The sequence below is a fragment of the Phytophthora cinnamomi genome (assembly GCF_018691715.1).
Source record: "Phytophthora cinnamomi strain GKB4 chromosome Unknown Contig17, whole genome shotgun sequence".
NCBI classification, from domain to species: domain Eukaryota; phylum Oomycota; class Peronosporomycetes; order Peronosporales; family Peronosporaceae; genus Phytophthora; species Phytophthora cinnamomi.
In genome coordinates, this window is record NW_027150950.1 from 939,001 (window position 1) to 964,886 (window position 25,886).

Here is a 25,886-nt window from a genome sequence, read left to right on the forward strand (position 1 = left end):
ATCGTGACAGACACGGCCGCTACTGTCACGGCTGTCGAGAGTCATGTTGCGGCCGGAAACACGTCTGTTGGGCCTCCACCAATCCGCAGAGAAGAACCTCCGGTCCAGGCAGCGGCGCCTGTTGATTCTACAGTTGTAGCAACTGATGTCAGCACAACGGAGCAAGTTCCTGGCTCGACCCCGGCGGAGGCAGCGCGTAGGAGGCGCGCTGCAATGACGGCGTCTCAAACAGAACGACGCCGCGCGCGAGACAGAGAGAGAGCCCGAATTAGAAGGGCGAACATGACGGGATCCCAACGCGAGCGTCAAAGACGTAGAGATGCAGAACGCCAAAGGACACGTAGGGCTCTATTAACAGAGGCCGAACGAAGCACAGCGCGCGAGCAAAGCCGTTTACTACAGGCCGCTAGAAGAGCTAACCAAACCGAGCAACAACGGGAGATCATGCAGGAGACCGATCGTCTACAACACGCCCAACAACGCCAGCAAGAAACGCCAGATGAACGTGAAGAACGCCAGGAACGCGAACGCGTTCGCCAGGAAGAACGTCGGGCTAATCTGACGCAAGAAGAAGCGGAAGCAGAGCGAGTGGCTCTTCGGGAGTATCAAGCCACGGTTCGAGACGCTCAAGAGGAGGAGGTGAGAGAGGAACGACGACAACAGGAGCGTATACGGCGCAGCACTCTTCGCAGAGGTCATGCACTCGCAAACCAGGAGGATTTCAGAGTCTCCATGCTCAGCGGCGACAACATCGTTAATGGGCGCCACAGACTGCCTCCAACTACGATCTGCCCTCATTGCAACGCGTGGAAATGGCCTGCAGAGTCCAAAAAAGGCTGTTGTTTGGAGGGAGCGGTGCAGCTACCTTCACTACGAGCTGCGCCTCCGCGACTGCACCAGTTGTACACGGATGCCGAGTTTCGGCGCCGCATTCGTGCCTACAACCAAGTTTTTGCCTTCACGTCGATTGGGGCTTCCTGTAGCAACCGGTCCAACTTCAGGGACGTGAACCAAGACGAGAGCGTTGCTGGACAACGTGGTGTATACACGTATCGTATTCAAGGAGCCATGGGGCACTACTTGGGCTCTCTACTTCCGCGTATCGATACGTTCACAAACGAGCCCATGCCCCCCAAGTTTGCCCAGATCTACATCGTCGATCCAGACATGCAACAGCGAGCGGAGCGTCGCCGAGGTATTTTCGCTGACCTCCACGCCGGGACGCTGCTGGAGATGGAGCAGATGATGGAGGAGTGCAATCCGTTCGCGCAACAATATCTCAACTTCGCGGAGAAGCTGCGCGCCGACCAGGCGGCGGGAAAGGAGGTGGTTGATATGGTGTTCCGGCTGCACGAGAAGAGGTCAAACCCACGAACCCACAACCTACCAACGGTCTCGGAAGTTGGGGCGACTCTTATCGAGGATGGCAACTTGGACAGCCCGCGCGACATCCTTCTGCGTACTAAAGATCACTCGCTGCTTCGGCTCTTCGAGACGCACTCTGTGTATGACCCGTTGCAGTACCCACTACTTCTTCCGCATGGAGAACTGGGTTGGACCTACACAGACGTGTATGCGAACAACGTGGTGCGCAGAAAGAAGCGTGAAATGTCCCTCCGAGAGCATGTAGCCTACCGGTTATTCCAGAAAGTCGGTGACGAGTCGGTACTGCACCAAGGTGGGCGATTATTCCAGCAGTACTGCGTAGATCAACGAGCCAAGTGCGAGCAAGAGCAACTGCGTTGGGTGGCATCCCATCAAGCTGAACTTCGCGCCGATCAGTACAGCGGGGTTCGAGACGCGCTTCTAAGTGAAAACACGGCGGTTCTGCGCGAGGGCGAAGCCCTATTGACGGAGTACAACCGCGAAACTGGGGCGCTCCAGCACCCCGATGAACCGCAGCGTCGCTCGGGACACTTCCTGGACCAAATCGGCAAGCGCATCGTTCTACCAGCTACGCATTCGGGGAGTCCGCGGGCCATGTACAAGTCTTACCAAGATTCCATGGCTATCGTGCGGGAGTACGGGAAACCGGACGTCTTCGTTACTATGACGTGCAACCCTACGTGGGACGAGATCCAGGAAAAGATACCGGAGCCAAACCAAAGCGCACAAGACCGCCCGGACATTGTAGCCCGCGTTTGGCAGCAGAAATTGGCGGCGATGCTGAAAGACTTGGATGAAGGCGTACTGGGACGTGTTCTGGCGAGGATCTACGTGGTGGAGTTCCAGAAGAGGGCCTCCCACACGCACACATTCTGATTATTCTCGCAGACGAAGACAAGCCGCGTACAAGACAAATCATCGACAAGTTGTGCTCTTCGGAGCTCCCGGACGCCGAGATCAACCCCCAGCTGTACGAGACCATCCTCACTTGCATGATGCATGGTCCATGTGGCGCGGCGAACCCCTCCAGCCCCTGCATGAAGGACGGAAAGTGCACGAAGGGATACCCGAAGCCGTTGGTAGAGGTTACCCAAGGAAACGTGAACGGGTTTCCTGTCTGCAGACGTCGCCGCCGGCCACCGGGAGTACTCAAGTTCAAGGGAAGGGAGTACGACAACGCCACCATTAACCAATGGGTGGTCCCGTACAATCCCTACCTTTCGCAGAAGTACAACTGCCATATCAACGTGGAGGTTTGTACGGCCCTCACGGCGGTCAAATATCTGTACAAGTACGTCTACAAGGGGTCCGACAAGGCTGTAATAACTGTGGAAACGGTTGGCGGGGAGTCGAACGGTGCAAGGATGGATCCCAACGAGATTCTTCGGTACCTGAACGCAAGGTATATATCTCCGATAGAGGCATGTATGCGGCTTCTCGACTTCTCCGTTCAAGGCAAGACGCACTCCATCGTACAGCTGACGATCCACCTGGAGAACGAGCAATTTGTGACCTTCCGTTCGAGCGACAACCCGGATCGAGTTCTCACGCGTGGTCGCCACTCGATGTTGACCCGCTTCTTCGAACTGTGCGCGAGTGAGGCCCCGGAGAACCAAGTTGCAAAGACCATGGTGTACCAAGACATTCCGAAGCTATTCCGATGGGATGACAAGGCAAAGAGATGGGTTCGTCGCAAACAATACCAAGCGGCGCTTGGGCGGATGGTTCATGTGACCCCTCGGGACATGGAGAGGTTCTACATGCGTGTACTGCTGTGTCACCGCAGGGACCTCAGTCCTTTGCCAAGCTTCGGACAGTGGATGGTGTTACGTATGCGTCGTACCGCCAGGCCGCACTCAAACTGGGCTACCTTGAAGACGACGCAGAATGGATTGCGTGTATGGAAGAAGCCGCTGCCTTCAAGATGCCGTACCAACTCCGCCAGCTCTTCGCGACGATCATTGTTTATTCTCAAGTTTCGGAGGTTCGCGTACTGTGGAATCGATTCTACGACGTTCTTTCTGAAGACTTCGCGCACACATACCGGGGCTTGGAAGGACAGGAGAAGGAAGACATGATCAGGTTCCACACACTCAAGGACCTTAACGACCTGCTCCAAATCAATGGCTACGTAGTGGCGGACTTTGACCTCCCTCAGCTGGATGACTACCCGCGGCTGGTGCTGGATTCGCTGCTGCGGAACAACCTCATTCGACGCGAACTGGAGGGGTACCAGCACTCTACCCTTCAAGCCATTGTGGACCAAGAAAGCCAGCTGAACGACGGCCAACGAGCTATTTACGACGAAATCATCCAGGCGGCCGAAGCACCAGTTCAAGGCAACAAGCTGTTCTTTATTGACGGCCCGGGAGGTACAGGAAAGTCAACTCTGCTGCGGCATATCCTGGCGAAGGTGCGACTGTCCGGGAAGATCGCGATTGCTGTGGCTTCGAGTGGAATTGCTTCGCTGTTGCTCATGGGTGGGCGCACAGCGCATTCGACGTTCAAGATACCTCTCAAGCTGAACGACAAGTCGACGTGTGCGATTTACAAACAATCGCGCCTCAAGATGTTGATCGAGCGAGCCAGTTTGGTTATCTGGGACGAAGCTCCAATGACTCACAGGCACGCCTTCGAAGCGGTGGACAGGTCTTTGCGTGACATCATGGGTAACGACCAGGAGCCTTTTGGAGGGAAAGTATTTGTACTTTCCGGGTGACTTCCGCCAGATTTTGCCGGTGGTAGTGCGCGGCACACCAGCGGAGACCATCGGCGCGTGTCTGAAGTCATCTACGCTATGGCGACACTTCAAGCAGCTGCATCTCACGGAAAACATGCGTGTACAATCGGCAAGTAACGAAAGCACCGCCGCAGAGCTCGCAGCTTTCTCGGAGTTTCTCCTACAAGTGGGAGAGGGTAGACACGAGGTCAACAGGTCCCTGGGCAGGGACTTTGTGAAGATTCCGCGCGATATGCTGATCGACAACATCTACGAAGAAGGAGACGACATTGAAGACGAAGAAATCACACCTGGAGCTGTTCCACGGGGTTTGAAGAACATTATTGATAAGATGTACGCCGACATCAACGATCCCGAGGTTGCTACGGACGAGTACTTCGCCAACAGGACCATCTTGACGACTACCAACGCCGTGGTGCACCGCATCAACCAAGCTGTCTCTGAACGACTCTCCGGGGAGGCCCGCGAGTATCTATCGGTGGATTCAGTGGATGACGACAACGAAGGAAACTTCTTCGAGCCGGAGGTGTTGCATTCGGTGACTATCAACGGTATTCCTCCACACAAACTTACATTGAAGGAAGGCGCCCCAATTATGATGATGAGAAACCTGAACCCCGACTTGGGCCTCTGCAACGGAACGCGACTACGGGTTGTCCAGCTCAAGCCCCACGTTATTCATGCTACCATCATGACTGGCGAGCGCATAGGCCAAAACGTTCTAATTCCAAGGATCGTCTTCGTCAGCGATGGGGACGCGCGCGAGTTCCCCTTCCGCTTGCGACGCAAGCAGTTTCCAGTTGTACCAGCTTTCGCCATGACCATCAACAAAGCCCAAGGCCAAACCGTCCAGAACCTAGGTTTGTATCTGGCGACACCCTGCTTCTCCCACGGACAGCTCTACGTGGCGCTGTCGAGAGTTACATCCAGGTCCAAGTTCAAGGCTTTGATCGAGTATCCGGAGCTGGAGGAAGACGACGGTGCATACACTGACAACATTGTGTACAGGCAGATATTCGAAGATGCTTAGGCGGAGTAGGCATTCAGCAGTACACACTTCATAATTACATAAATACATGTCTTTTTTGGAAGTGCGTTTCACATTAGCAATGCATCCCTTTGACGAAACCATCGCCCGCCGGAGCGAAGCGGAGGCGGGCATACCCATACCCCAACGTCAAGCGTTGTATAAGCAAACCAACCAGCCCGCCGGAGCGAAGCGGAGGCGGGCGGCCCACACTACTGTGGCCAAACCCACACCCACCGCCGCGAAGCGGCGGCGCTCGGCTAGTCTACTACAACTAACAGAGTATCCGGTGTGTCTGTCTGTAAGTCCGTCGTATTCCGCCCTTGGGGCATCAGCCTGCCGTAGCGCATCGTCCTACCGCCCTGCATTAGCGCATTAGTAACCTGCCCTATGGCATCTCACCATCTTCCGGACTGGCTTATGTTTGCCCGATATTACAACATAGCCATGCGTGATAATTATAACGCGCTGTGATTGGCCGATTTTGCCTCAGCGCTCACATTTCCTTTTTTGGATTTCGCGGGCCGCGGAGCGAGGAAGCGCTCGGACGTCGGGCGCTGCAGCGAGCCCCACAGGACGCGAGCGCCGCACAGGGACTAAGGTACGCTTAGCTACATAGTTTCCTAACTGTAATAGAAGTGTCGGTTTCGGGAGTTCCGCCTGTTGGGATAACTGGTACCTTCAGGGCAGTCGAGGTATTATAGTGTGGGATTAAGGGCGGCCTGGTGCCTACTCCGGTGGGGCCACGGGGGAGTTGCAGTGGGTTCCACGACACGGCCATGTAGTCGAGACTCCCCCGTTGGCGCACAGATGCCAGGCAGGTCGTCCCGAACCTGCAACATTGCTCACTTACCTGCACCCCGGGTTTAATTACCTTGGGGAATGGCATTTGGGTACTGCAGCTCTCCACTATACTGACCGTTACTTTCTCTAAAGTGGGTAGCAATACCCATTTTAAGATGATAAGAAAGACTGCAGCTGGCACCCGCCGCCGACGTAGGATTGCGCGTGCCCTTGCCGCAGCGACCGCTCTTGGGAGCCGCGACCCTGAGGTGCCCACGTCCGCCGGCCAGCGGCGTGGGAAATCTCATACCAATCCGGGGTAAATGGGGCAGATCTCGGCGAAGCTGGGTGACCTGCCTCATCTCCGGGCCAGTGGTCGTGTATGGGACCGGCGCTTTAGGTGGACGCACCTATTTGCGCTTCTGTGTCCGCGGCGGGGCGCGTGTATAGGACCCTGGAAATGGCGACGGTGTTCTTAGACTTTATGTCTAACGCGTCATGTGACTCTGTTGCGTGTACACAGGCCAGAATGGCTCGAACGAAAAGGAAATGGACGCGCGAGGAGATCGAGCAGGCCTTGCGGGACAACGAGCGTATCAACGCAACCCCGGCTGCCCCAGAGGAGCCTGCCGCGAAAAAGCGCCGCCAAGCGCGTCGGAGGGCTAAACGATACAACTTGAACAAGGAATTTCAAGCGCTTAACGTGGCAGACACAGCTGCAACGGTCACGGCAGTCCAGAGTCACACCACGGTCGCGATCACGTCTGCTGAGCCTCCACCAGTCCGCAGAGAACAGCCTGCGGCCCCAGCAGCAGCGCCTGTTGTTCCTACAGTTGTAGCGGCCGATGTCTGCGCAACGGAGCAAGTTCCCGGCCCGACCCCGGCGGAGGCAGCGCGTAGGAGGCGCGCAGCAATGACGGCGTCTCAAACAGAACGACGCCGCGCGCGAGATAGAGAGAGGGCCCGGGCCAGAAGGGCGAACATGACGGGATCCCAACGCGAGCGTCAAAGACGTAGAGATGCAGAACGCCAACGGACACGTAGGGCTCTACTAACCGAGGCCGAACGAAGCACAGCGCGCGAACAAAGCCGTTTACTACAGGCCAGTAGAAGAGCTAACCAAACCGAGCAACAACGGGAGATCATGCAGGAGACCGACCGCCTGCTACATGCACAACAGCGACAGCAGGAAACGTCTGATGAACGTCAAGAACGCCAGGAACGTGACCGTGTTCGCCACGAAGATCGTCGGTCTGCGCTCAGCCAGGAAGTGGTCGAAGCGGAGAGGGCCGCCCGCCGGGAGCATCAAGCAACGGTTCGCGATGCTCAAGAGGAGGAGGAGAGAGAGGAGCGGCGACAACAGGAGCGTATACGGCGCAGCACCCTTCGCAGAGGCCATGCACTCGCGAACCAGGAGGATTTCAGAGTCTCCATGCTCAGTGGCGCCAATATCGTCGATGGGCGCCACAGACTGCCTCCGACTACGGTCTGCCCTCATTGCAACGCATGGAAATGGCCTGCAGAGTCCAAGAAAGGCTGCTGTTTAGAGGGAGCGGTGCAACTACCCCCACTACGAGCTGCGCCTCCGCGATTGCACCAGTTGTACACGGACGCCGAGTTTCGGCGCCGCATCCGAGCCTACAACCAAGTGTTTGCCTTCACGTCGATTGGGGCTTCCTGTAGCAACCGGTCCAACTTCAGGGACGTGAACCAAGACGAGAGCGTTGCTGGACAACGTGGTGTATACACGTATCGTATTCAAGGAGCCATGGGGCACTACTTGGGATCTCTACTTCCGCGTATCGATACGTTCACGAACGAGCCCATGTCCCCCAAGTTTGCCCAGATCTACATCGTCGATCCAGACATGCAACAACGTGCGGAGCGACGCCGAGGTATCTTCGCTGACCTCCACCCTGGAACGCTGCTGGAGATCGAGCAAATGATGGAAGAGTCCAATCCGTTCGCGCAACAATTTCTCAACTTCGCGGAGAAGCTGCGCGCCGACCAGGCAGCAGGAAAGGAGGTGGTTGATATGGTGTTCCGGCTACACGAAAAGAGGTCGAACCCGCGAACTCACAACCTCCCCACGGTTTCGGAAGTTGGAGCGACTCTTATCGAGGACGGCAACTTGGACAGTCCGCGGGACATCCTTCTGCGTACTAAAGATCACTCACTGCTGCGCCTCTTCGAAACACACTCTGTGTATGACCCGTTGCAGTACCCACTACTTCTTCCGCATGGAGAACTGGGCTGGACCTACACAGACGTGTATGCGAACAACGTGGTGCGCAGAAAGAAGCGTGAAATGTCCCTCCGCGAGCATGTAGCCTACCGGTTATTCCAGAAAGTCGGTGACGAGTCGGTACTGCACCAAGGTGGGCGATTATTCCAGCAGTACTGCGTAGATCAACGAGCCAAGTGCGAGCAAGAGCAACTGCGTTGGGTGGCATCCCATCAAGCTGAACTTCGCGCCGATCAGTACAGCGGGGTTCGAGACGCGCTTCTAAGTGAAAACACGGCGGTTCTGCGCGAGGGCGAAGCCCTATTGACGGAGTACAACCGCGAAACTGGGGCGCTCCAGCACCCCGATGAACCGCAGCGTCGCTCGGGACACTTCCTGGACCAAATCGGCAAGCGCATCGTTCTACCAGCTACGCATTCGGGGAGTCCGCGGGCCATGTACAAGTCTTACCAAGATTCCATGGCTATCGTGCGGGAGTACGGGAAACCGGACGTCTTCGTTACTATGACGTGCAACCCTACGTGGGACGAGATCCAGGAAAAGATACCGGAGCCAAACCAAAGCGCACAAGACCGCCCGGACATTGTAGCCCGCGTTTGGCAGCAGAAACTCGCGGCGATGCTGAAAGACTTGGATGAAGGCGTACTGGGACGTGTTCTGGCGAGGATCTACGTAGTGGAGTTCCAGAAGCGGGGCCTCCCACACGCACACATTCTGATTATTCTTGCAGACGAAGACAAGCCGCGTACAAGACAAATCATCGACAAGTTGTGCTCTTCGGAGCTCCCGGACGCCGAGATCAACCCCCAGCTGTACGAGACCATCCTCACTTGCATGATGCATGGTCCATGTGGCGCGGCGAACCTCTCCAGCCCCTGCATGAAGGACGGAAAGTGCACGAAGGGATACCCGAAGCCGTTGGTAGAGGTTACCCAAGGAAACGTGAACGGGTTTCCTGTCTGCAGACGTCGCCGCCGGCCACCGGGAGTACTCAAGTTCAAGGGAAGGGAGTACGACAACGCCACCATTAACCAATGGGTGGTCCCGTACAATCCCTACCTTTCGCAGAAGTACAACTGCCATATCAACGTGGAGGTTTGTACGGCCCTCACGGCGGTCAAATATCTGTACAAGTACGTCTACAAGGGGTCTGTTGCAGGGTACTGAACCTTGGTACACTGTACCAGTTCCGAGGTACCCGAACCGGTTAACCGAACCGGTCCAATACGACCACACGTTGATTAGACGAGTAGGTTGATTGGACGAGCAGTGTAGAATGATGGTTGATTAGACGCACTAGTTGATAGGACGCACGGCCGCGTGTCTTTAGCACTAGCCTAGGGTGTAAGCTCCAACAATCCAATCACTTCTGAATTTCGATTCAACCCCCCCAAGTGACCTTCCTCGCCTCGCCCCAAGCCTCGGCGGTGTCAACGACCAAGTCTGCAAGTGCAAGACCCAACTACGACCTTCTTCAGGTTATGAGCCCAAGCACCATGTCCTCTGTCCAAGACACCAAGATCTCCATCGACAAGTTCAACGGCGACAACTACGCCACGTGGAACCGCTACATGCGTGGCGTGTTCCTGACCAAGTCGGTGTGGAGCGTCGTGAACCGCGAGACGAAACCAAGCTTCGCGGACACGAGGGCCAAGGACGACTACGTCAAGTCGAGCAACATCGCGTTCGGCCTGATGTTGCTCCACATGGATGCTGACTACCATCATGTGGTCGACGACTACGAGGAAGCGTGGGTGGCCTGGACGCGACTGCGTTCGCTCTACGGGGGGTCGCAGAAGGCTGGACGCATCTACCTGAAGCGCCAGCTCTTCAGCATGGAGATGGCAGAAGGCGGCAATGTGCTTCATCATTGCAATGAAGTCCTCAACATCAGCGCCAAGCTCAGCAACATCGGCGCCAAGATGGAGGATGAAGACGTGGCGATCTGCTTGCTCAGGAGTCTGCCCAAGAGTTTCGAGAACGTCGTTCTCAACTTGGAGATGAGCAACGCATAGCTGCGCACTCAAGATGTGATCAAGGTGCTCACGAATGAGCACATCAAGCGGCAGGGCGAGAAGACGGCTCAGGTGAAGATTGAAGATGCTGCGAGGGCCTTCAATGCCGAGCGTGAAAGTCGCCACTGCACGTACTGCGGAAAATCGGGGCACGTCATGGAAAAGTGCTGGACCAAGCAGAAGGAAGAGAATCGAGGTGCACGACGTGGCCGGTCTGGTCGCGGTGCGAACAACGTCCAGTGGCGTGACGACAGCGATGACGACTGCGTCGCGTTCGCGGTCTCTATGGAGTGTGGAGTCTCCAGGACCAACAAATTTCAAGACTCATGGGCGATCGACAGTGGTGCCACGCACCACATCTGCAACGACAAGGCCAAGTTCGTCGACATCAAGGTGTGCGACGAAGGTGAACTCACGGTCGCCAACGGCAACACGGCCAAGATCATGGGAGTCGGGACGGTCATGCAGCGGGTCACTTTGCCCAACGGCAAGGAGCGCGACATCCGCATTCAAGATGCACTTTACGTGCCAAGCATGAACAAGAACCTACTTTCGGTGCCGCAGATCAACCGAAGCGGACAGTTCAAGGTGGTGTTTGATGGTGCTGAAATGCACATCGCACAGAAGAAGTCGAAGAAAATCGTGGCTTCCGCGGACCTGATCGACGGCCTCTACTGGCTCCGAGTCCCAAGCTGCGCTGCGAATTCGGTGTCCAAGGCGTCGGTCAACGCGGTGGATCTTCATGCGCGTTTGGGTCACGCGCCGAATGACGTTCTTCGGAAGATGGTCTCAAGTGGCATGGTGACGGGTGCGAATATGCCGACATCATCCAAGAAGTCAAGCCAGTGTCGTGGGTGCCAACAAGGGAAAATGGTGCAAAAGCCCTTCCCAAGCAACTCGAACAAGCGCAAGTACAAGCCGTTCGAGTTCCTCCACTTCGACATCTGCGGGCCCATGGAAGAAGAGTCGCTGGGTGGCAGCCGCTACCTGCTGCTCATCACGGACGAAGCCAGCGGCTGCATGTCGGGATTCTGTCTGCGAGCCAGGTCGGAGAGCGAAGGCTGCTTGCGCCGATTCATCACCAAGGTGGAGAAGCAATTCGATGCCAGGGTGAAGTTCGTGCGCCATGACGGAGCCAAGGAGTTCGCGACCAATTCGCTCTTGGCGTACTACGAAGACCACGGCATCGAAGTGCAGCCCACGGTTCGGTATGCGCATCAAACGAACGCGACGGCTGAACGAGCCAACCGAACCATCGTGACCATCGGCCGCAGCATGCTTCACTACGCTGGGTTGGACAAGACGTTCTGGGCGGAAGCAGCGATGACGGCGATCTACATCAAGAATCGTCTGCCGTCACCCAAGTCGCCCGACAAAACCCCGTTCGAGATCGTCTACAAGTCCAAGCCCAACGTGAAGCACATGCGGATCTTCGGGTGCAAGGCCTACGTTTTGACGCCGAAGGAGAAGCGACTCAAGTGGGACCCCAAAGCTCGTGAAGGAATTTTCATGGGTTACGAGGAGCGTTCCAAGGCGTATCGAGTTTATGACATCGAGGCGGGGCAGGTGGTCATCTCTCGCGATGTCACATTCGATGAGTCCAGCTTCGATGACTCCAAGGCTGCCGATGGTGAAGAAGTCAACCGACTTACCGACGTTTTCGACGACATGCAAGTCTCCGACGACTCCGGCACAAGGGTGTTCACGCAGGCGGGGAAGCGCAAATCGCGTCCAGACAACCAAGATCGCGACAATGTTCGGCGTCCTCGTCGCAGTGCTGGACTCGAAGAAGCAAGTGCGCCTGGACGTTCGGAAGACGAAGACCAACGTGAATCTACGGCGGCGCAAGAAGAAAAATCGGAAGAAGACGATGAAGACGGCTCGACCCCACCCATGTTCTGGCGTGCAAGTGCGAATGCTGTGGAAGCAAGTGACAGCGCGGAGCCGAAGACGTTTCAAGAAGCTGTGAACGGACCAGACCAAGTCCAGTGGCGCAAGGCAATTCGCGCCGAACTCAAGTCAATGCGGCTGCGAGGTGTCTTCCGCGCCGCCAAACTGCCCAACAACCAGCGCGCAGTCGGAACCAAGTGGGTGTTCAAGATCAAGCGCAACGCGGACGGGTCGATCGAGAAGTTCAAGGCTCGGCTCGTCGCGAAAGGCTTCGTGCAGAAGTATGGCATCGACTACACCGAGACGTTTTCGCCCGTGGTCAAGTACGTCACGCTGCGAATGATCATTGCGGTTGCCAAGTACTTCGGATGGCCGATGGACCAGCTCGACGTGGTGACTGCGTTCCTGTACGGCTTGATGAAGGAGAAGGTGTTCTGCAGCGTGCCTGAAGGCGTGGAACTGGACGACGGTTTCGACTGCGTGGAACTGCTCAAGGCGATTTACGGACTCAAGCAAGCTTCGCGAGTTTGGAACGAGACCTTCGACGAGTATGTGCGCTCCATCGGATTTCGCGTATCAAGCTACGACCCATGCCTCTACATCAAGGTCGTCGACGGCGAATGCGTTCTGTTGCTGGTCTACGTGGACGACGTCTTGGTGACTGGAATCTCGGCGGAAATGATCGCGGAAGTCAAGCGCCAGCTCAAGTCGCGGTTCGAGATGACCGACAGTGGCAAGTGTTCCTTCATCCTCGGGATCGAGGTGGTCGACAACGCGAATGGCAGTGTTACGCTCAGCCAAGCTCGCTACATCAACGACATCCTGGAGCGCTTCGGCATGCAAGACTGCAAACCCGCTGCAAGCCCGGTCGACATCAGCATGAAGCTGGTCTCAAGCGACGCCATGACCAAGCTGGACGCGCCATTTCGCGAGGCTGTCGGTGCACTCATGCACTTGATGACATCGACTCGCCCGGACATTGCGTTCGCAGTTGGCTACGTGTCACGCTTCATGGAGAACCCGCAAGTCGAGCACTGGATTGCGGTCAAGCGCATCTTCCGCTACCTTCAAGGGACCAAGTCGTACGGAATCCGCTTCTCGCCGGGCAAGGACATCGACTTTCAAGGTTACTCGGATGCCGACTGGGCTGGTGATCTTAGTGATCGCAAGTCTACGTCGGGCTACCTGTTCCAAGTCGCCGGCGGACCGATCTCGTGGGGTTCCAAGAAGCAGTCAAGTGTGTCGCTCTCGACAAGTGAGGCCGAGTACATCGCACTGAGTTTGGCGATTCAAGAAGGCAAGTGGGTGCACAAGCTGCTGTGCGAGATCCTGGTTGCTGCAGGCGGAGTCACGCCCGAGTTGAAGATTTTCGAAGACAACCAGTCGTGCATCAAGATGACCAAGAACCCCGTCAACCATGGCCGCGCCAAGCACATCGACATCAAGTACCATCACATCCGCGACGAAGTCAAGCGCGGCGAAGTGATCGTCGAGTACTGCGAGACTGCCACCATGCTGGCCGACATCATGACCAAGGGACTTGCCGGACCACGCCACAAGGACTTGACGGCTGCGCTCGGCGTTCACGCGTGTTCGCATTGAGGGGGCGTGTTGCAGGGTACTGAACCTTGGTACACTGTACCAGTTCCGAGGTACCCGAACCGGTTAACCGAACCGGTCCAATACGACCACACGTTGATTAGACGAGTAGGTTGATTGGACGAGCAGTGTAGAATGATGGTTGATTAGACGCACTAGTTGATAGGACGCACGGCCGCGTGTCTTTAGCACTAGCCTAGGGTGTAAGCTCCAACAATCCAATCACTTCTGAATTTCGATTCAACCCCCCCAAGTGACCTTCCTCGCCTCGCCCCAAGCCTCGGCGGTGTCAACGACCAAGTCTGCAAGTGCAAGACCCAACTACGACCTTCTTCAGGGTCCGACAAGGCTGTAATAACTGTGGAAACGGTTGGCGGGGAGTCGAACGGTGCAAGGATGGATCCCAACGAGATTCTTCGGTACCTGAACGCAAGGTATATATCTCCGATAGAGGCATGTATGCGGCTTCTCGACTTCTCCGTTCAAGGCAAGACGCACTTCATCGTACAGCTGACGATCCACCTGGAGAACGAGCAATTTGTGACCTTCCGTTCGAGCGACAACCCGGATCGAGTTCTCACGCGTGGTCGCCACTCGATGTTGACCCGCTTCTTCGAACTGTGCGCGAGTGAGGCCCCGGAGAACCAAGTTGCAAAGACCATGGTGTACCAAGACATCCCGAAGCTATTCCGATGGGATGACAAGGCAAAGAAATGGGTTCGTCGCAAACAATACCAAGCGGCGCTTGGGCGGATGGTTCATGTGACCCCTCGGGACATGGAGAGGTTCTACATGCGTGTACTGCTGTGTCACCGCAGGGACCTCAGTCCTTTGCCAAGCTTCGGACAGTGGATGGTGTTACGTATGCGTCGTACCGCCAGGCCGCACTCAAACTGGGCTACCTTGAAGACGACGCAGAATGGATTGCGTGTATGGAAGAAGCCGCTGCCTTCAAGATGCCGTACCAACTCCGCCAGCTCTTCGCGACGATCATTGTTTATTCTCAAGTTTCGGAGGTTCGCGTACTGTGGAATCGATTCTACGACGTTCTTTCTGAAGACTTCGCGCACACATACCGGGGCTTGGAAGGACAGGAGAAGGAAGACATGATCAGGTTCCACACACTCAAGGACCTTAACGACCTGCTCCAAATCAATGGCTACGTAGTGGCGGACTTTGACCTCCCTCAGCTGGATGACTACCCGCGGCTGGTGCTGGATTCGCTGCTGCGGAACAACCTCATTCGACGCGAACTGGAGGGGTACCAGCACTCTACCCTTCAAGCCATTGTGGACCAAGAAAGCCAGCTGAACGACGGCCAACGAGCTATTTACGACGAAATCATCCAGGCGGCCGAAGCGCCAGTTCAAGGCAACAAGCTGTTCTTTATTGACGGCCCGGGAGGTACAGGAAAATCAACTCTGCTGCGGCATATCCTGGCGAAGGTGCGACTGTCCGGGAAGATCGCGATTGCTGTGGCTTCGAGTGGAATTGCTAAGATACCTCTCAAGCTGAACGACAAGTCGACGTGTGCGATTTATAAACAATCGCGCCTCAAGATGTTGATCGAGCGGGCCAGTTTGGTTATCTGGGACGAAGCTCCGATGACTCACAGGCACGCCTTCGAAGCGGTTGACCGGTCTTTGCGTGACATCATGGGTAACGACCAGGAACCTTTTGGAGGGAAAGTATTTGTACTTTCCGGTGACTTCCGCCAGATTTTGCCGGTGGTAGTACGCGGCACACCAGCGGAGACCATCGACGCGTGTCTGAAGTCATCTACGCTATGGCGACACTTCAAGCAGCTGCATCTCACGGAAAACATGCGTGTACAATCGGCAAGTAACGAAAGCACCGCCGCAGAGCTCGCAGCTTTCTCGGAGTTTCTCCTACAAGTGGGAGAGGGTAGACACGAGGTCAACAGGTCCCTGGGCAGGGACTTTGTGAAGATTCCGCGCGATATGCTGATCGACAACGTCTACGAAGAGGGTGACGACATTGAAGACGAAGAAATCACACCTGGAGCTGTTCCACGGGGTTTGAAGAACATTATTGATAAGATGTACGCCGACATCAACGATCCCGAGGTTGCTACGGACGAGTACTTCGCCAACAGGACCATCTTGACGACTACCAACGCCGTGGTGCACCGCATCAACCAAGCTGTCTCTGAACGACTCTCCGAGGAGGCCCGCGAGTATCTATCGGTGGATTCAGTGGATGATGACAACGAAGGAAACTTCTTCGAGCCGGAGGTGTTGCATTCGGTGACTATCAACGGTATTCCTCCACACAAGCTTACATTGAAGGAAGGCGCCCCAATTATGATGATGAGAAACCTGAACCCCGACTTGGGCCTCTGCAACGGAACACGACTACGGGTTGTCCAGCTCAAGCCTCACGTTATTCATGCTACCATCATGACTGGCGAGCGCCTAGGCCAAAACGTTCTAATTCCAAGGATCGTCTTCGTCAGCGATGGGGACGCGCGCGAGTTCCCCTTCCGCTTGCGACGCAAGCAGTTTCCAGTTGTACCAGCGTTCGCCATGACCATCAACAAAGCCCAAGGCCAAACCGTCCAGAACCTAGGTTTGTATCTGGCGACACCCTGCTTCTCCCACGGACAGCTCTACGTGGCGCTGTCGAGAGTTACATCCAGGTCCAAGTTCAAGGCTTTGATCGAGTATCCGGAGCTGGAGGAAGACGACGGTGCATACACTGACAACATTGTGTACAGGCAGATATTCGAAGATGCTTAGGCGGAGTAGGCATTCAGCAGTACACACTTCATAATTACATAAATACATGTCTTTTTTTGGAAGTGCGTTTCACTTTAGCAATGCATCCCTTTGACGAAACCATCGCCCGCCGGAGCGAAGCGGAGGCGGGCATACCCATACCCCAACGTCAAGCGTTGTATAAGCCAACCAACCAGCCCGCCGGAGCGAAGCGGAGGCGGGCGGTCCACACTACTGTGGCCAAACCCTCACCCACCGCCGCGAAGCGGCGGCGCTCGGCTAGTCCTTGGAAGGGATGAATCCTAACCATTAGACCAACGGCGCGCCAGACAAATGCCATGTTCACGCCAAACGAACCCACCAGAACCACAACCCTAACCAAAATACAATACTCTCGAATGCCACCATGCCACGCCGCACGCTACGAGCAGCACCCTCGAAGCATCCAGCAGCTCTTGCAGATTGCCCCCGGTCCTCAACCCTAGCTGTGGAAGTGCCTTGTGGCGTGAACCACTCGCTGTTTCTCCGTGCGTTAGCGCGCTGCTGTTCGGTAATCGCCAAGGCTGATGGCGGTCCGATGCCAATGAAGCTTGCCCTCGTGCTGCAAGACATACAGAGGCTTCTGTTGGCGTAAAAGACGGCGTATGCGCGGCAAGAGATGGCAAAAGATGCGCCGTCGGGGAATCGAACCCCGACCTCATCCTTGGAAGGGATGAATCCTAACCATTAGACCAACGGTGCACACTTAGAAAACAAAAAACACAAAACAAAACAACACACACATACAACCACACTGTCACCACAAAACAAACCACTCCAACCGCTTTCCACCATTGCCGACACCCTCTCACACTGACAACGTGCGCACATTACATCGTACTCCCCGTCGCTATCATCACACCAACACCGAAATCGCCTACGACAAAAATCAAGCAAGGCTTGCCCACAAGAATACAAACAAGGACACACGAGTGTCTGCCTACCCCGATACACCAGTAGCCCGAACGCACACATCCACCACCAAACCACAAGCACATCACTCCGGGAAACGACCGCCTCGGACGGACGGACGATCCGCGGCTCCGGGTCTCGGAGCTATTCGCCCGTGGCGTCACCAGCGTCCATGACAAGACAAGACAAGACAAGACAAGACAAGACCCGCGCTGACCTTCTTTGGGACGCCTACGTTGTGCGCGGTAAGACGGTCGACCGCCCGATATTGCACTCGGATGTAGACTCCCTCTTGGTCGCAACGGCCCCTGTTGGGCGACTGGCGCAGCGCTATAGAGACCAAGGAAGACTGGGTGAGTCTGTGTAGCGCTAGCATGCGTCCGGAGGGCCCTGGAACGATCGAAAAGACCAGCAAGGAAAAATGACAAAAGGTGCACCGAACAACAAGTCACAGAGTCCTGCGGGTGGTATGCATGCACAAGGCATTTATAAGTAAGGCGTGCGCCGCCGGGGAATCGAACCCCGACCTCATCCGTGGGAGGGATGAATCCTAACCATTAGACCAACGGCGCGCCAGACAAATGCCATGTTCACGCCAAACGAACCCACCAGAACCACAACCCTAACCAAAATACAATACTCTCGAATGCCACCATGCCACGCCGCACGCTACGAGCAGCACCCTCGAAGCATCCAGCAGCTCTTGCAGATTGCCCCCGGTCCTCAACCCTAGCTGTGGAAGTGCCTTGTGGCGTGAACCACTCGCTGTTTTTCCGTGCGTTAGCGCGCTGCTGTTCGGTAATCGCCAAGGCTGATGGCGGTCCGATGCCAATGAAGCTTGCCCTCGTGCTGCAAGACATACAGAGGCTTCTGTTGGCGTAAAAGACGGCGTATGCGCGGCAAGAGATGGCAAAAGATGCGCCGTCGGGGAATCGAACCCCGACCTCATCCTTGGAAGGGATGAATCCTAACCATTAGACCAACGGTGCACACTTAGAAAACAAAACACACAAAACAAAACAACACACACATACAACCACACTGTCACCACAAAACAAACCACTCCAACCGCTTTCCACCATTGCCGACACCCTCTCACACTGACAACGTGCGCACATTACATCGTACTCCCCGTCGCTATCATCACACCAACACCGAAATCGCCTACGACAAAAATCAAGCAAGGCTTGCCCACAAGAATACAAACAAGGACACACGAGTGTCTGCCTACCCCGATACACCAGTAGCCCGAACGCACACATCCACCACCAAACCACAAGCACATCACTCCGGGAAACGACCGCCTCGGACGGACGGACGATCCGCGGCTCCGGGTCTCGGAGCTATTCGCCCGTGGCGTCACCAGCGTCCATGACAAGACAAGACAAGACAAGACAAGACAAGACAAGACAAGACCCGCGCTGACCTTCTTTGGGACGCCTACGTCGTGCGCGGTAAGACGGTCGACCGCCCGATATTGCACTCGGATGTAGACTCCCTCTTGGTCGCAACGGCCCCTGTTGGGCGACTGGCGCAGCGCTATAGAGACCAAGGAAGACTGGGTTGGTCTGTGTAGCGCTAGCATGCGTCCGGAGGGCCCTGGAACGAACGAAAAGACCAGCAAGGAAAAATGACAAAAGGTGCACCGAACAACAAGTCACAGAGTCCTGCGGGTGGTATGCATGCACAAGGCATTTATAAGTAAGGCGTGCGCCGCCGGGGAATCGAACCCCGACCTCATCCGTGGGAGGGATGAATCCTAACCATTAGACCAACGGCGCGCCAGACAAATGCCATGTTCACGCCAAACGAACCCACCAGAACCACAACCCTAACCAAAATACAATACTCTCGAATGCCACCATGCCACGCCGCACGCTACGAGCAGCACCCTCGAAGCATCCAGCAGCTCTTGCAGATTGCCCCCGGTCCTCAACCCTAGCTGTGGAAGTGCCTTGTGGCGTGAACCACTCGCTGTTTTTCCGTGCGTTAGCGCGTTGCTGTTCGGTAATCGCCAAGGCTGATGGCGGTCCGATGCCAATGAAGCTTGCCCTCGTGCTGCAAGACATACAGAGGCTTCTGTTGGCGTAAAGACGGCGTATGCGCGGCAAGAGATGGCAAAGATGCGCCGTCGGGGAATCGAACCCCGACCTCATCCTTGGAAGGGATGAATCCTAACCATTAGACCAACGGTGCACACTTAGAAAACAAAACACACAAAACAAAACAACACACACATACAACCACACTGTCACCACAAAACAAACCACTCCAACCGCTTTCCACCATTGCCGACACCCTCTCACACTGACAACGTGCGCACATTACATCGTACTCCCCGTCGCTATCATCACACCAACACCGAAATCGCCTACGACAAAAATCAAGCAAGGCTTGCCCACAAGAATACAAACAAGGACACACGAGTGTCTGCCTACCCCGATACACCAGTAGCCCGAACGCACACATCCACCACCAAACCACAAGCACATCACTCCGGGAAACGACCGCCTCGGACGGACGGACGATCCGCGGCTCCGGGTCTCGGAGCTATTCGCCCGTGGCGTCACCAGCGTCCATGACAAGACAAGACAAGACAAGACAAGACCCGCGCTGACCTTCTTTGGGACGCCTACGTCGTGCGCGGTAAGACGGTCGACCGCCCGATATTGCACTCGGATGTAGACTCCCTCTTGGTCGCAACGGCCCCTGTTGGGCGACTGGCGCAGCGCTATAGAGACCAAGGAAGACTGGGTTGGTCTGTGTAGCGCTAGCATCCGTCCGGAGGGCCCTGGAACGAACGAAAAGATCAGCAAGGAAAAATGACAAAAGGTGCACCGAACAACAAGTCACAGAGTCCTGCGGGTGGTATGCATGCACAAGGCATTTATAAGTAAGGCGTGCGCCGCCGGGGAATCGAACCCCGACCTCATCCGTGGGAGGGATGAATCCTAACCATTAGACCAACGGCGCGCCAGACAAATGCCATGTTCACGCCAAACGAACCCACCAGAACCACAACCCTAACCAAAATACAATACTCTCGAATGCCACCATGCCACGCCGCACGCTACGAGCAGCACCCTCGAAGCATCCAGCAGCTCTTGCAGATTGCCCCGGTCCTCAACCCTAGCTGTGGAAGTGCCTTGTGGCGTGAACCACTCGCTGTTTTTCCGTGCGTTAGCGCGTTGCTGTTCGGTAATCGCCAAGGCTGATGGCGGTCCGATGCCAATGAAGCTTGCCCTCGTGCTGCAAGACATACAGAGGCTTCTGTTGGCGTAAAGACGGCGTATGCGCGGCAAGAGATGGCAAAGATGCGCCGTCGGGGAATCGAACCCCGACCTCATCCTTGGAAGGGATGAATCCTAACCATTAGACCAACGGTGCACACTTAGAAAACAAAACACACAAAACAAAACAACACACACATACAACCACACTGTCACCACAAAACAAACCACTCCAACCGCTTTCCACCATTGCCGACACCCTCTCACACTGACAACGTGCGCACATTACATCGTACTCCCCGTCGCTATCATCACACCAACACCGAAATCGCCTACGACAAAAATCAAGCAAGGCTTGCCCACAAGAATACAAACAAGGACACACGAGTGTCTGCCTACCCCGATACACCAGTAGCCCGAACGCACACATCCACCACCAAACCACAAGCACATCACTCCGGGAAACGACCGCCTCGGACGGACGGACGATCCGCGGCTCCGGGTCTCGGAGCTATTCGCCCGTGGCGTCACCAGCGTCCATGACAAGACAAGACAAGACAAGACAAGACAAGACAAAAAAGGAAGTTGGACTACGAGCTGTAGAGCTTGAAACACTTAAAGACGGCTTCGGGCCGAGATTGCAAAACCAAAAAAAAGATTGATTGAGTGAGTTTTAGCTTCTAGCCTGCCTACTATGCTCTCTTGTTGGCAAAAAGAAAAGCAAACATCTGTGGGAATCGAACCCACGACCTTCGAGTCAAAGACCCGGTACTAACCCACTAAGCAATACAGACTTGTGCAAAGTCATAGACACCCTACTCCTACATATGCAAATACTATGCACCCACCCGCGCATCCACGCAGCTTGAACATCCAGACGCGCTCCCACGCGCTCGTCCTCATGCACACGCAGCCTGCGCGTCTCATCTTGAGCATTGGACGCCGCCACAAAGCCTCGCACACGCGCACACACACACGCACGCACACGCACACGCACACGCACGCACACACACGCACACGCACGCACACACAATGGCGCGCCAAGTGTGAAGCCACGCGCACGCATCACCCTTTAACACTCTCCCTTGATGCGCTGTGCCTGGCGTCTTAGTCGTCCATGCCGAGTCCAACGATAAACTGGCGGTGCTTGGGTCGTGCCAGCGCCTTGGTAAACCCGTCCGCGACCATCTCGTCTGTCGGCTTGTACTCAAGCACGATGATCTTGTCTTCCACCTTCTCGCGCAAGAAGTGATACTTCAGGTGGATGTGCTTCGTACGTGAGTGGTAAGCTGGGTTCTTGGCCAGCGCAATGCATCCTTGGTTGTCCTGGAATATTGTAGTAGCACCCACACACTCAGCCCCCACGTCCTTTAGTAGCTGACGCAGCCATACTGCCTCTTGGGTGGCATTGTATAAGGCCATATACTCTGCCTCCGTGCTCGATGTTGCCACTGTCGGTTGCCGCTTCGACTTCCACGAAATCGCACTCCCATTCAGGAAAAACACGTAGCCTGTAGTCGAGCGCCGAGTGTCCAGATCGCCTGCCCAGTTCGCATCCGCGTAGCCGAACAACTCTCCCTTGGTCCGGCCGTTGAACACAAGCCCCAAGTCTTGAGTCGTCTTCAAATACTTTAAAATCCTTTTTGCGGCCACCCAATGAGACTTGTTGTAGTACTCGCAAAACTTGGCCACTTCACCCACAGCTTGAGCAATGTCCGGACGGGTGCAAGTTGCGAGGTACATTAAAGCCCCCACCAACTCGCGGTACGGGTACTTAGGCGCGAAAACTTCGTCCTCCGAGGGTTTCACCAGTTTCGAGTTGCTATCCGCTGGTGTGTGCACTGCCTTGCAGTTTTCTACACCGAACTTTTCTGCGAGTCGCTGAATATACGCTCGTTGGTTCATGATAATGACCTTGCTCTCACGGTCGCGGTGGATCTCGATGCCGAGACAGTACTTTAGCTCACCGAGCTCCTTAATGCTGAACTCACGCTTCAGCGCCTCCTTGATCCCAGTAATATCTGCTTTCGTCTTGCTGAAGATCATGAGGTCGTCCACATAGACGACAATAATGCTGAACTTTGAGCCAGAACGCCGAACGTACACACACGGATCCGCCGCCGATCGACGAAAGCCTTGGCTTTCCAAGTGCTTATTCAGCTTGCTGTTCCATTGACGCGCCGCTTGCTTCGTGCCGTAAAGTGCTTGCATCAGCAAACACTTCTTAGTCGGGTTGCTTTGGTCCTCGAAACCATCTGGCTGGTCCATATAGAGTTCCTCGTCCACGTCACCGTATAGAAACGCGGTGTCAACATCCACGTTTTCAGCCTCCATGTCTTCCTCTGCAGCAATTGCCACAACCATGTTGATGGACTCCTTGCGTGCTACAGGAGCGAACGTCTCCGTGTAGTCAACTCCTGGGCGTTGTGTGAAGCCCTTTGCCACCAAACGAGCCTTGAACTTGATAATTTTTCCGCTCGGGTCTCGCTTGATGCGGAAAACCCACTTGCACCCGATTGCCTTTTTGTCTGATGGCATATCCACCAAAGTCCAGGTGCGGTGATCCTCAAGCGACTTCATCTCGCTTTCCATGGCACGCAGCCACTCGTCCTTGTACTTGCTGCGCATAACTTCGTCGTATGAAACAGCACGCTCGCCGTCGTCGTCTTCAGTAAGTAGACAGTAGAGGGAATCGAACTCACCCTCAAAATCGTCCAAGTTGAACTCACCACGTCGAGTCCCGGGGTACTCGTCCTGGTAGCGCCCAACTCCACGCCTTTTGCGTGCCGGACGCACCATCCACTCCTCCTCGCCATCTCTCCCCGGAGTGCTAGAGCCACGCGTCGGCACAGAGTCAGTCGGCCCGCTGTGATTATCAGGTTCCCGGCGTGGGTGAGTTGGGGTGTGCGGAAACCTTCCTCAACGCTGGGTTCTTCCGTGCGCTCCTCTTCTTCGTCGTTGCCGATGATATCGATCACCTCCTGGCTGCCCTCCTTACGCGCCGTAGCGAGTGGGGCTTCAGCAAACGTCACACTCCTTGAAATCACGATTGATCCGTTAGTTGGATCCACCAGTCGATATGCTTTGTGCTGTTTGGCGTAGCCGAGGAAAACGCACTTGATACCCGAGTCATCCAGCTTTTTGCGTTTTTGCTTGGTCACATGGGCATAGCACTCGGTCCCAAAAACGCGCATGTGCTCCAGACGTGGCTCCCTTTTGTAAACCAGTTGGAACGGACTTGAGTGTGGGTTTGAAGTGTTAGGCAACACGTTCCGAATGTCTGCTGCAGTCATCATAGCCTCACACCAGTACGACTTGTCAATCCCGCTCTCTTTCAGCATGCAGCGTGTCATTTCGACCAGAGTACGGTTCATTCGCTCTGCCATACCGTTTTGCTGCGGGTTGTATGGTACCGTAAACTCCTGCTTGACCATCTTGTCGTCGCAAAGAGTCTCCATTGCTGCGTTGCAATACTCACCACCATTATCACTGCGTAACACCTTAACCTTGATGCCCGCGCTTGTTTCTGCCTCTTTGAGAAATTTCTTGAACGCCTCACACACTTCACTCTTCTTGCGCAGTGGATAGATCGTCACAAAACGGCTTTTCATCAAAATAAAGCTCACAATATACTTGTAGCCCGACTTGGATGCGGGGGTGACAGGCCCCAACACATCAGAGCACACGGTGGTGTCATTGCGTGCACTCTCCCTGGCTTCGAGCTCCTTCTCGGTTGAACTGAATGGCTTGCGTGCTTGTTTCGCAGTCGCGCATACACCACACACGGTTCCAGGTGCAACTTGCGCACCACTGAGTTTTCCGTCCTTAACCATGGAGTTCAACGTGCTGAAAGACACGTGACCGAGTCGCCGATGCCACAGACCAACGTCGTTTTCAGCCACATGACACTCCTCACCACCATCAGTGTTGAGGTACATCAGCTTGCCTTGCTTCCTACCCGTCGCCACAACTTGGCTGCCGCGTTTCACAACGCACCGCTCGCTGTCCATAGTCACGGTCATACCGCGTGCTGTTGCAGCCGTCAGAGAGAACAGGTTCGTGTTTAAGTCTTCAACATGCAACGTGTTTTCCAGCCGCGCGTTTATCCACGAACTTCCAGTCCAGACACGCAAAACAACTGTTCCAAAGCCGAGAATCTTTAAGTTCGCACTGTTCTTTGCGCTCAATATGCTGCGCGCAGTCTTTATAGCCGAGTACTCGTGAAAGGCGTCGCGTGTCTTGCACATGTGTGCCGAAGCACCACTATCCATCACCCAGCTCTCGCTCGCAAATGCGCCGGTCGCGTTAAACGCAACGTTTGACTGGTCTTGGATACTATCATCGGGACTTGCCCTAGAACGGCAATCCCTCGCGTAATGGCCCATCTTGCCACAGTTGAAACACGCTCCGGAGAATCCCTTCTTGCGTCCCCCGCGTGTGTTCTTCTTCTTCTGTTGCTGCTTTCCATTGCCCTTACCGGCAAGAAGCGCGGTCGCCTCTTCGACGCGCGTCGAGTCCTTTTGACGCACTTCTTCCGCAATCAGCTTGCTCACGAGGTCTGCAAGCTTGAAATCGCTCACTGACATGCGAAATGCTTGAACCAGGCTCTCGTAGCTCGATGGTAGACTCCGCAACATCGTCGCACAGACGTCTTCTTCGCTCGGTTCACACCCCGCGTTCTTCATATCCATCACGAGCTTCTCTAACTCCGTTACGTGATTGCTGACGGAGGATGCTGTAAACTTGAACGCCGAGAACTTCTCTTTGAGCCACAGTCGGTTCGCCATGTCTTGAGTCTTGTGGAACGTTTTCAATGTGTCCCACGCTTCCTTCGCAGTCTTGGACGTCACCACGTGCATCAACTGCGAGTCGTTGAGGTTGAGCACAATCGCCGCGTGCGCTTGCTGCTCCTTCGCCGAGGCCACCTCGGCTTCTCCGCTGACCGCATCCCACAATCCCTTGGACATCAGGTACATCTTCATCTTGTAGCTCCACAGCGAGTAGTTCGAGCCGTCGAAAGGCTCGACTTTGAACTTGGTGTCGGTACTTGGGCTCATAACCAAAAGGAAGTTGGACTACGAGCTGTAGAGCTTGAAACACTTAAAGACGGCTTCGGGCCGAGATTGCAAAACCAAAAAAAAGATTGATTGAGTGAGTTTTAGCTTCTAGCCTGCCTACTATGCTCTCTTGTTGGCAAAAAGAAAAGCAAACATCTGTGGGAATCGAACCCACGACCTTCGAGTCAAAGACCCAGTACTAACCCACTAAGCAATACAGACTTG

The 25,886-nt window shown here is 55.3% G+C and overlaps 6 protein-coding genes across 6 annotated transcripts; 5 read left to right on the plus strand and 1 right to left on the minus strand.

Annotated features, from left to right (window-relative positions):
* Positions 1-1,125: 1,125 nt before the first annotated feature.
* Positions 1,126-2,262, plus strand: IUM83_04729 (helitron helicase-like protein; the record flags this gene model as incomplete). The annotated part of the gene is made up of 1 exon (XM_067928826.1): positions 1,126-2,262. One exon carries the CDS (start codon positions 1,126-1,128, stop codon positions 2,260-2,262), a length of 1,137 nt encoding a protein of 378 aa, XP_067795980.1.
* Positions 2,263-2,423: 161 nt separating this feature from the next.
* Positions 2,424-5,156, plus strand: IUM83_04730 (helitron helicase-like protein; the record flags this gene model as incomplete). The annotated part of the gene is made up of 3 exons (XM_067928827.1): positions 2,424-3,071; positions 3,173-4,027; positions 4,116-5,156. The coding sequence occupies 3 exons, from the start codon at positions 2,424-2,426 to the stop codon at positions 5,154-5,156; spliced, it is 2,544 nt and encodes an 847-aa protein (XP_067796181.1).
* A 2,548-nt stretch (positions 5,157-7,704) lies between these two features.
* On the plus strand, positions 7,705-9,348 carry IUM83_04731 (helitron helicase-like protein; the record flags this gene model as incomplete). Its single annotated transcript, XM_067928828.1, has 1 exon — positions 7,705-9,348. The coding sequence occupies one exon, from the start codon at positions 7,705-7,707 to the stop codon at positions 9,346-9,348; it is 1,644 nt and encodes a 547-aa protein (XP_067796182.1).
* Positions 9,349-9,677: 329 nt separating this feature from the next.
* Positions 9,678-13,688, plus strand: IUM83_04732 (Integrase catalytic core protein; the record flags this gene model as incomplete). The annotated part of the gene is made up of 3 exons (XM_067928829.1): positions 9,678-10,118; positions 10,197-12,409; positions 12,527-13,688. 3 exons carry the CDS (start codon positions 9,678-9,680, stop codon positions 13,686-13,688), a joined length of 3,816 nt encoding a protein of 1,271 aa, XP_067796183.1.
* A 456-nt stretch (positions 13,689-14,144) lies between these two features.
* IUM83_04733 (helitron helicase-like protein) lies at positions 14,145-16,028 on the plus strand (the record flags this gene model as incomplete). The annotated part of the gene is made up of 3 exons (XM_067928830.1): positions 14,145-14,402; positions 14,504-15,965; positions 16,021-16,028. The coding sequence occupies 3 exons, from the start codon at positions 14,145-14,147 to the stop codon at positions 16,026-16,028; spliced, it is 1,728 nt and encodes a 575-aa protein (XP_067796184.1).
* A 5,683-nt stretch (positions 16,029-21,711) lies between these two features.
* Positions 21,712-25,661, minus strand: IUM83_04734 (Retrovirus-related Pol polyprotein from transposon TNT 1-94; the record flags this gene model as incomplete). The annotated part of the gene is made up of 2 exons (XM_067928831.1): positions 21,712-23,358; positions 23,445-25,661. The coding sequence occupies 2 exons, from the start codon at positions 25,659-25,661 to the stop codon at positions 21,712-21,714; spliced, it is 3,864 nt and encodes a 1,287-aa protein (XP_067796177.1).
* Between the last annotated feature and the right edge of the window lie 225 nt (positions 25,662-25,886).